Below are 11,477 nucleotides of genomic sequence, written 5' to 3'. Positions count from 1 at the left end.
GAAAAAAAAAAAAAAAAAAAAAAAAAAAAAAAGTAAGTTGTAATCATCAGGATAATTCAGTTCTAAATACTTTCACATTTATCTCCTAAAAATAAGGACATTCTTCTATTAACCACAATACTATTATCGTACATAAGAAAATTAACAGTAATTCCATAATATCATCTAATTTCCTGTCCATATTGAAATTTTACCCAACTGTCCCAAGAACATCTTTTAGATGTCTTTATTGAACCAGGATCCACTCAAGTTTCATGCATTACATTTGGTTATTTCTCATTAGACTATAATCTAGAACAGCTCTCTACCACACACACTATTTTTAAGAATCCATAGGCTCAAGTTTTCAAGACAACAGTCCTCAAAATGTGGTCCAGGTACCACCTGCTTCTGAATCATCTGGGAAGCTTATTTAAAAATCAGATTCAGGCTCCATCCCAGATTTACTGAATCAAAATGCCAAATGAGTCCTGAACACACTCAAAATTGAGAACAACTGCTATGACTTGTGAAATGATCTACAATAAATGTCAACTGAATGTCTAGACATTGGCTAATAAATGCACCTGGTTGTTCAAGCTGAGGTGGTCTAATTCCGTGAAACGAGTTGCTCATTTTCCTTTTCTTCATTTTTTCACTTGTCTTCTGATTTAAAGCTTGAATCATAAAATACTCCAACTAAAACATGAATCAAATTTTAATTAAAGCTCCAACGAAATGATGTATCTGACATGATTATTTGTACCCCAAACCACATCTGCCAAGTGTTTTTAATGCCAGTACCAACTACATGTATGCTTTAGCAAACACTTTTAAACAATTTGTTTTATTAAAAAAAGAAAAATATCTTTCAAGTAGAACAGATTGTGCCTTGTCTAAACGTAAATAAACTATCAATCAAGCAGGAACTGTATTTTCTCTTGAATAATCAAGAAAGCCAAGCAGTACAACTGTGTGACTGCCAATAACCATCTTGTGGGCAACCACAGCAACTAATACTAGAAAAATTCAAGGCAAGAACAGATCTGGCTCTACGCCACATACACCCATATCAACTAGGAAAGTTCACACGCACTCTACTTTTTTTCCTGAGTAAGTTACTTTGAAATACATCATTTATTTTATAAATTAAATATCTTAACCACATGCACTTACATAGCTCTAAGCGTATGAGGCCTGGGGCAAAAGTACAAATGGAGGTCCACATACCACATACCTAAATATTTAAGCGTTGTAAATCAAGAAAATAAACTGTTATGTAAAATATATTCTATCCTCCTGCTTTGACCAGTATGTCATCATTAAAGCCTGGAAGGCCAGGCTCAGATTTAAATTCTTAGAGTCCTCGGAGTTTCATGCAGCACAGGGAGAGCTGGCCCCTAACTCCTAGGACCCAAGACCACCCCTCCTCTTCTCTCCCCCTCCTCCAACACACATCTGCTCACCTGAGGAGGCTGGTGCATACAGGCAGACATCCACACCTATACAACCAAGCTCCATCCACTGTCCCCTCCCCAACTCCTCATATGCAGTAACCCCTCAGCCACCACTCAGGACTAGGGGTGCAAACACCAGCCATGCAGTCCACCTTCAGGAGGACAGACTCAGGAAAGAGGCCTGTACAGATCTGGGAAACAGATTCAGAGCCAGCTGGTCAGAGAATTCTGGGGTCCCGGGTTTGGGAGCATGGTCACAGCACTGTTCCACAGAACTCTCTGCTCTGTTTTGATGGAAATGTCCTATAACATCGGTGCTAATCATCGGAACAGTAGCCACTAGCTACATGTAGCTATAGAGTACCTGAAATGTAGATAGTGCACCTGAGGAACTGAATTATTTTTTAATTAATTTAAATATAAACAGCCACGTGTGGCTAGTGGCTGCCACATGGATGATGCAGGTCAGGAAGGGAGCTACTAGCTGTAGTGGGCACATCCCCATGGCTCCATCAACTCGTGCCCTATGGGAAGGGGTGCAACTGGAGGAGGACCAGATAAGGCTTTCTAGAGCTCCAGGGCACATGCCACCCTTGCCCAGGTCTGAGGGTAACACTGCACAGCTCTTCCTCCCCGACTCTTAAACACAAGATAGTAAAATGCTCCTTTCACTCTGACATTATCACTCCATCCATATTCCTGCAAACACCATTGTTTCTTACACTCAAGATCCCAGCTGTACTTTACTATTCAAGAGTCTAAAACGAGATCTTTCTCATCTTATTTTCATATTCTCATTAAGTCTTGAGTTAGCGAAAAAAGAAACCGCCAAGTTTTTCTCCTGACTTCGACCACATCTTCAATTCTCATCATGCCTCCAACACTAGGCATTAGGAACAAAGAGAAACAATGAGAGAAAAGAAGAGAAAGTGGGAGTTGGGAAATGGGAAGAGCGATCCTGAGAATTTCAGGGTCAGGAACCTGGAAAGGGGAACCAGGAGACCAGAGGCCCCCAAGAGCTCCATCTTCTCCAACAAATGAAACCAAACTATCTTCCCCGACACACACACAACTCCCTAGGAATTTCAGGGAAATGTAAAATTCTTAGAACTAGGATTTTTTTAAGCCACTACAATATAATCAGCTTGACAGAAAAATTATATTTCACCCCTCTTTACCTTTCTACCCACTGCTCATCACTAAACAAATAAGACAGAAGATTCTCACAGTCATTGATAACATCAATTGTGAGTGCATCTTCCTTAATGCTGTATTATTGTTTCTTTACATTACTGAATGAATAATAGCCATTTATATTTGACAGAAATCAGAACTATTATATTGGGTTCTTATTTTATCTTTGGTTCTTATTTGGAGTTGAGTAACTCTAGAACAAATGAAATTTCTCTGGTCATCTGTAGAAACCTCAACATTTCGACATGAATATATACAATGAATAGTCTGGCATACTGGATAAAGTACTTGATGAAGAGCTAGGGAACTGATGGAGAATCCAAAGTGCTCCTGCTTAATGTAGGGTTTACTTTGGTTTAAGTCTCTTGTCAATGTTTACTAGATTTGTCTGTTGAAAGGAGTCACTCCTTAGAGGGTTGGAAAGAGAGTTCCAAAGTCAGTAGTACTTAAATGATACAACTCCACAGGTATTCTCCAAGGGCCACGCAGTCCTAGTGTCGTAGGGTAGGTGCTGTGGGCTAAGGTGGGCCTCAGAATGCCTGCAGGACCCAATGGATGCCTCTGCAAGAGAGCAACAGACCCTGGCTCCCCACTAACTGTCCAACAAGAAGCCATTTGTACAAGTAGTTCCTCCGGATAGTTTTTGAGCTACAGCAAAATCAGGAGTATATGAAACCTTGCCGAAGCACACATAGTGAAGAAAAATCATTCTTCTCAAGTAGTAGACAGAAATGAAGGAGAACTTTCAGGCCCTGCTGGTTCAGGTTGCCAGCCTCATCAAGCTGTGTGAAGATTACTAAATCTTTTCACTAAAAGTGACAAAATGTCAGTTGCTAAACAGACATCACGGGTTTGTGTAAAGTGTCATCAAATGGAAAATTCAAAATATCATGTTAGACAACAGAAAATGTTTCATTTGGAGAGAGAAGTAAACTTAGAGTTTTACTCTGACAAAACCTTTTTTGTATTTGCTCCTGTTTTATCTCACAAGGTTAACACTCATCCTGCTTTTAAAACTAAAGTTCTAATTGATGCTATGGAAAACAGCTAAAGAGCCAACCTGACAAACGACTCTAATTTATGTGACTGGAATTTCCACTTACCACTCCTCCAAAATATTTTCCTATGTAGAAGTCATCAAGGCTGTGTAGTTCCAGATAGGTGGCTCCTAGTTCTTTAGCAAGTTGGATCCCTTCCGTCGTACTGACACAGCTCCCTCTGTCTGAGGTACACAGTGGGCATGTGCAAGGTAACTCTTCTGAGAAAATGAATATGAGGAACAAAGACTTTTGAAATTAAACATGAAAAGATGTACCTAGACAACCTGGACATTAAACAGCAAATTAAGAGCTCATGCCAGAATCACAGTTCAGGGCCATTTAATATATCCACTATTCACTAGACTCTGAATAAGAAGTGTCAGTGATAACAGCAAGGTCCCTAAAATAAACAAGCTTTAAATGCAAGAAGAATGAATAGGACCTTAGAAAACAGAAGAATTTTTAAATAGGTGAATGAATATTACCAAGGCTATTATAGTAATTAGACCAATCAGACAGTAATGCCAGGCCTGCTTCCTTTTATACAACCTTGACATCCTGAATATCAATACAAAATCAACAACCTGACTGCCCACAGAAACCATGGATTGGCGCTTTTTTTTTTTTTGTAATAAACTTTAAATATATTCACTAAGTTTGAATAGATCTTGTACTTTTATTTTAAGAGAATCCTCAACTTGACCTCAATCTCTAAGGCTGCAAAATTGCCAGTCTTTGTAAATTTCATATGACGTACATTCTTACTCATCCACACATTTCAATTACTGAACTCTAAAGCATTCAACTGCAGAGATCAAATTCAGTCACTTTTTACCTTCTGCTTCAAAATTAAAAAATTAAAAACTGAAGGAATAAAAAGTAATTACTCAAAATGTGAACTGTCCCAAGAGTCATGGCTGTACCATGTACAGATCTATGGCTGGGAAGGTTGTACATCAACCCATCTTTAAGGACACACCTTCATAACGCTAAAAATGTATGTTCAACTCCATATTCGTCAGCCAGCTTTGTTTTGTTTCATGCTACATTATCAGATATGTCATTGTTCAAAAGGCAGCCAAGTCAAAAGGGGGTAAATCCGTTTCTAAAAGAGCATGTTGTTGTAGGCTGGCTTCCCTGAGAAGCAGACTCTGAGATGTAGGCTGGTGTGCTGGAGGTTTACTGGGGGGTGATCTTGAGAATGTCTCTTCTCAAGGGTGTAGGAAGCAGGTCTGGGCAGAGGAAGAATTCAAACTGCAATGCTGTTGCAACAGAGACCTGAGCCATTCAATAGGGGCCTCTGGAGCTTTGATGGCCCTTTAGAGGGGTTCTCCATACAAAGCTGGGCCTTTGTATCCCTACATCAGCCAGTAATTAAAGGAGGGCTGCCCTGTGGAGGGAGCAAAACCTTGGGCAAGCGGCTTCTATCAGCACAGGGATAATGCCTGGAAAGGGACTCAGCTGTTCACCATCAGCGGCCTAAAGACTAGGTAACTGAGGGAGTAAGTACAGTGGTCCTGAAAGGACATTTAGGCTACTCCCCGCCACAGCATACACAACAAATGTCCTACCAACGAACTGCATAGAGATGGAGCAAATGTATGTACACATGGCGTGCACGCTAAGGATTTTCAGTGCACGTGCATACTATACATGTAACATGCATGTGTGCACATACACATACAACTTAGATAATTTAGCTTCATTGAAAGCATTTTGAGCTCAGAAACCATGTATTCACATCCTCATTTTGCAGAGGAGGAAGCTGAAGCTCAGAGAGGTTAACTGACTTGTCCAACTCTCCTTGTGTGTTAGAGATGGAGAAACAATACGACTGTTACTTGCTCTACCTGATAAGGAGCCATCAAAAGATAAGATAAAAATTTAGTTTGAGTAAAAAATTATTAATTCCAAAGATGTGGTGATTTAAAAATGAAGCTTGGTTTCTCTAAATTATACAACAAATCCTAATCTGAGTTCTTGCATTTACTTTTTCTAAGATCATTTTTGGTTCGGAACAAATAAAGTTACCAACACAATTTAGCCTATCTTGAAAAATAACACATTGGTATTTCACATTCTTTACAAAGCCTTCATAAACAGCGCCTTTGATTTTCTGAAGACAGAGATCTTCTTATGACTACAAAGCTCTCCTTATGCTGATGGAATGGGGTGGGTAGGCAGATCATCTTATTAAACTTTATTTCTGGACAAAAATAAAGTCAGCAGTGTTTTGAGTGAAAAATTAAGAGAGCGTAATGTAAAATAATGGCTAGGAAATAAACTTGGTTTCAGGGAAAATCCCGCTAGTGTCAGGTTTAACCCAGCTGAGCGGGGTTTTCCATTGTGTGTAGCCACAAGCGTCTTACCAACCTAGAAAGTGCCTCCTCACATCCAATCATTATATCTCCTCTATGTCACAGAAGACATTTTTTTTTGTTCACTTGCACCCAAAAGGAAAAATGCCTAGTCATTACATATTAGGTAGGAGAATCAATAAAACGTTATGGATTAAATAAACCTACATTTAGCATTTCATCAGGAACAATGAGAAGACCAATATAATCTTAAACTGTGGTGCCTTATTCAGGACTCACTCCTATGAGCCTACCTCAGAGTCCTGGAACTTCAGAATCAGTGTTATTCTTCAAGTTAACACTGTAGTCTTTTATTTTTTTTTTCTTATATATTATCTTTCAAGGTGTTATCACAAAATGTCTATTATTTTTAAAAGCAAACACAATGTTACTCTGGAATTAAAATGAATGGCATCTCTTTCAAAGCCATGGATTTGAGAACCTATAGGGTGATTCTTACCATCTTGCCAGTGCTTGAGATTCTTAGAAATCCTCTGAGGAATTCCAGCCTTGCAATGTACTAGGCACTGTCAGAGCTCCAAAAAGAAAAGATAGGATGCCCGCTTTCAGGAACTTAAGGCTATGAATACACCTTTGTCAAGTCTGGAGAAAAATTTCTACTCTAAAGATAGATTCAGTATTTAGTAAAAGCCAAAAATTTATTCAGAGCCAAGTATTAGGAAGACACACACACAGTCAAGCTTGTCAAAACACGTATAACAAAGGAAAGAGATGAGACTGACTGTGTTTGCCGAAGTTGTTCTTAAAGGAGCTGGAGAGAGGAGTTACCAGAACACCTAGCACAGTTCCACAGACTGCAAGGGATTGGAGGAGGGAGGAGCGGTACGTGTCCTTGAGTTGAAGAGACAGATTTAGCTTTGTAATTATTTTGTAATCACATCTTACAAGGTCAATTAATTTCATCCTGTGAGTGAAAATGATCTTTTCACTTCTGTATATCATTCATAAAGCCATTCATTCACTCACTGAACAAACTGAGCACCTACCACACCTCAAATAGCAGGGATATAAAGATACACAGATAAATGAAACTCATAGTCAACTGAGCCAAGACAGATACGACTGCAGACAATTATAAGTACTGGGGCTTGCTTGGTGGTGCAATGGTTAAGAATCCGCCTGCCAATGCAGGGGACATGGGTTCGAGCCCTGGTCCAGGAAGATCCTACAAGCCGCGGAGCAACTAAGCCCGTGCGCCACAACTACTGAGCCTGTGCTCTAGAGCCCACGAGCCGCAACTACTGAGCCCACGCGCCACAACTACTGAAGCCCACGCACCTAGAGCCCAAGCTCCGCAACGAGAGAAGGCACCAAATGGGAAGTCCGAGCACCACAATGAAGAGTAGCCCCCACTCGCCACAACTAGAGCCCACGTGAAGCAACGAAGACCCAACGCAGCCGAAAAGAAAAAAAGTACTAAAATAAAGGAGTACAAAATCACCACAGGAACAGAGGAGAAGAAATTAACTCTGCCTGGGGGATTGTGAAAGGGTTCAGAGAAGAGGCAACGATTTAAAGGGTAAGGATGAATTCGCTATGCAGATATGACAGGGGTTGTGCAGAGGGCCAGTCCACTCAGAGCATGACACAGTATAGCACATGCTGAGGCCTGAAGGTGAGAAAAAAGGGAAGACATCGCTTCCACTTTCAAGAGAGCAAGCTAAGCCCACACTGCAATCTCCTCTCCCTGCCAAATCACAGAAATCATGAAATAATGAGAGGAAGGGGGAAGAGGTGGGAAGGAGAAAGGAAGGAAGGAAGCAAGGGATGGGGGAGGGAGAAAGAGAGAGGAGGAAGGGAGGTGTGCACATGCAGCAACACTCAAACATTAGGAGAGACTCTCATCAGCCCAGAAACTATGAACACCTGAGGGGCTGCAGGCAGTACGCACAGGACGACCAAAGAGGGATGCTGAGGCTTGGAGGACAGGTGGGACCTCATGCACTGCAGCAACATGTAAGCGCTCATTGCCTCACGAAGGGGGTCGAGGAGGAGACCAAGGGCAACTGAGTGGAGGTTAGCTGGAGGACCCCAGCAGAAGTAGAGAGGCCCATGGGTCCTAGAGCAGGCCAAGCCTAAGATGAGCCTGGAACATCTGTGCCAGAAAGCAAGGAAGGACTCAAATTAATTGGAGAGAGCATGAAGCGGCTCCCTCTAGGCAAATTTGGGGTAACTGGAGTATCAGAAAGAATAATGAGAAGAATAGATTATAAAATATTGAATTTAAAAAACAAACCCACGGGGGCTTCCCTGGTGGTGCAGTGGTTGGGAGTCCGCCTGCCGATGCAGGGGACGCGGGTTTGTGCCCCGGTCCGGGAAGATCCCACATGCCGCGGAGCGGCTGGGCCCGTGAGCCATGGCCGCTGAGCCTGCGCGTCCGGAGCCTGTGCTCCGCAACGGGAGAGGCCACAGCAGTGAGAGGCCCGCGTACGGCAAAAAAAAAAAAAAAAAAACCTGAATCATAGTGACTCTTAAAGAAAGATATGGGAGCAGAGAAGAGGGAAAGCCCTATTTACAGAAGAATGCCAACTAATAAGTGTAGAAGGAATGATAAGAAATCACTATTTTGTAACCACAGTTATCACAACTGAAGGAATCATGCAAAATAACGGGCTTGGATTCTTTAAAAATGTCATGAAAGATACCCCACCCCCCAGAAAAAGGCTGGGTGATTGGGAACTGTTCTGAATTAAAAGAGACCAGGGAGACTTGACAACTAAATGCAATGCATAGTTCTTAATTTCATCCTGGATTAAAAAAACAAAAAACAATAAAACCAGCTTTGGAATACGTGGAAAAATGTGAATATGGGTTATATTTTAAATAATAGTATAACAGGTAATAGTATATTTCTTGAGTGATGATTGCATTATGGTTAATAGGAAAATGGCTCTGTTCTTAGATGAGACATGCTTAATTAATCAGGATTGAAGAAATCCCATAATGTTTACAATTTACTCTTAAATGGTTCAAACAAAAAAAAGTGTGGATGTGTTGTGTGTGTGTTTGTAATTTCTGGAGTTCACTGTCCTATTCTTATCAAGTTTCTTAGATTTGAAATTTTGCAAATAAAAGTTAGAAAAAAAAAAGAAGAAAGTTTCTAAAGATTTTAAAGGATTGAGTACCATGATCTGACATATTCTAGAATGATTATTCTGAGAGGATTCATTTCAGAAAGAAGCCAAGCAGGAAAAGGAGACCAGAGGCTGATTTACCAGGAAGCCTAAGTTTCAAGGCCCTTCCTTGTGGGCTGTTTCCAAAGCCTTGGGAGAAACCTAGGCATTAGATTCTTTCACATGACGTATGCTTTTGTAAAATCTGCAAAATAAGATATTCTGACTATGTCTGGTTAAGACATAAGTCTCTCTCCAGTCCAGCTCACTTCACCTTGCATCAGGCAGCTCTGGAGTAGCCACAGACATTTTTAGGATCCTGCTAAGGGGAATTTAAATTTAGGTTTAGCGAGATATTATTTGTGGTTTGTAGTCACTTCCTTGTAAGTGTTTGCGAGCTGTCTTGGTACATGAATGGCCTTCAGGAATGCTTCTTCCACCCACTGTGCAGACTAATTTGGCGTCACGACACAAAGAGGCAGAGCTGAAAGACAAACACAACAAAAACCAAAGTGCCCAGCATCACAAAGATATGGAAAGTGAAGAAATACGCTGGAAGGAAAACTATCATTCTCTTCTCCCTATAGAAAATCTCAAAAAGTGGTTATCACGTGAAGAACTGCAAAGACTCTGAGCACAAAAAACATAAGAAAAGTTAAAGAAGTGTCAGCTCTTTTTTGTTCTTTTAATTATTTTATTTATTTTTGGCTGCACTGGGTCTTCGTTGCTGCGTGTGGGCTTTCTCTAGTTGTGGCAAGCGGGGGCTACTCTTCATTGCAGTGTACAGGCTTCTCATTGCCGTGGCTTCTCTTTTTGCAGAGCATGGGCTCTAGGTGCGCAGGCTTCAGCAGTTGTGGCTTGTGGCCTCAGTAGCTGTGGCTAACGGGCTCTAGAGCGCAGGCTCAGTAGTTGTGGCCCATGGGCTTAGTTGTTCCATGGTATGTGGGATCTTCCCAGACCAGGGCTCGAATCCATGTCCCCTGCATTGGCAGGTGGATGCTTAACCACTGTGCCACCAGGGAGGCCCAGGTTTTTAAACAATAGAAACTTTTTTTAATGTCTGTGGCATTTGACAGCTTTTTCGGAGTTGTAATTTCTTGTGCTTTCTTTTCACATTCTAAATAAATATTCATTTGTATACATATATGTATCTGTAATTTTGTAGTTTTTTTCTTACAAAGGACCTCTAAAATTGTGTAAGTTTCAGATCCTGCAAATCTGGAACTACCTCTTTAGACCAAAATGAAGGTCATTATGAGAGATAATTAAATGATTAGGAACTGAAATCCAGTGAAGATGATGAGAAAGCAATGAATTTTTTTTTGAATTTTATTTATTTTTTATACAGCAGGCTCTTATTAGTTATCTACTTTATACATATTACTGTTTATATGTCTAGGGGTATGATTCTTAGAGCTTCTTAGTCAACTGGATATGGGGAATAGGAACGAAAGTTGGGTTGGATGATTCTAGTTTGGGTGAGTGGATAGGTTTGGCATCATTCACCAAGACAGGGAACTCAGTAGAAAGAGGAAGATGTCTGTGGAGACATGGGTCAGGAGAGAGACTGGAGCCAGAAAAACAGTCTGGGTAATCACCAGTGTCTATACAGGGGAAGCTAGGGCAACAGATTAGCAGGTCCAGAGTCACAGTAAACAGCAAGAAGAGGTGAAGCTAAAGGATGGGACCCTGGGCAACAACTACTGGATGTATTGATTTGGTATATGTGTGTAAAGGAGGATGAGGGTGCCAGGAAAGAAGAAAGAGAATTAGAACAAACAGGAAAGAAAGAGTAGCTTTATTAAGTGGAGGGAGAGGTATATTTGAATAATTTCAAAGGGAGGATTGTTATTAAAATGTAAATTAAATTTGGCAATAGGCATATAACTGGCAGCCCTGAGTGAAAACAAACCCAGTGTAATTGTGAAAGTCAAAGTCAGACTGTAGTGGACTGAAGAATGAATAGGAAGTCAGCAAGTGCACTCGGGAAGTGTGGATGACTCGTTCAAGAATCATGACCAGCAATAAAAAGAAAGTTAGGGAAGTAGAGGGGACATACGGTCAAAGAAGGGTCAGGCCTGCTTTATTCATATCTACTAATACTAGACACATACCTACCACATGACCCAACAATCCTACTCCTAGGAAACTACCTAAGCATCACTAAAAGGAGAATACAGAAATAAATCATGGGGGACTTCCCTGGTGGCACAGTGGTTAAGAATCTGCCTGCTGGGCTTCCCTGGTGGCGCAGTGGTTGGGAGTCCGCCTGCCGATGCAGGAGACGCGGGTTCGTGCCCCGTTTCGGGAAGATCC

The 11,477-nt window shown here is 41.1% G+C and overlaps 1 protein-coding gene across 1 annotated transcript in view; it reads right to left on the bottom strand.

Annotated features, from left to right (window-relative positions):
* The window catches only part of RHOBTB3 (Rho related BTB domain containing 3), a 55,743-nt gene that overhangs the window by 31,554 nt on the left and 12,712 nt on the right, over window positions 1–11,477 (bottom strand). Inside the window, exons 4-5 of the mRNA XM_007450230.1 lie at window positions 3,734–3,888; window positions 567–678 (exon numbers count right to left, since the gene is read on the bottom strand). Coding sequence (XP_007450292.1) covers window positions 567–678; window positions 3,734–3,888 — 267 coding nt within the window. The remainder of the gene's footprint in view (window positions 1–566; window positions 679–3,733; window positions 3,889–11,477) is intronic.

The sequence above is a fragment of the Lipotes vexillifer genome, unplaced genomic scaffold (genome assembly GCF_000442215.2).
Source record: "Lipotes vexillifer unplaced genomic scaffold, Lipotes_vexillifer_v1.1 scaffold1403, whole genome shotgun sequence".
In the NCBI taxonomy this organism is placed as follows: Eukaryota; Metazoa; Chordata; class Mammalia; order Artiodactyla; family Lipotidae; genus Lipotes; species Lipotes vexillifer.
The sequence above is the reverse complement of the archived record's forward strand: the minus strand, read 5'-3'. Positions and strand labels throughout refer to the sequence as shown.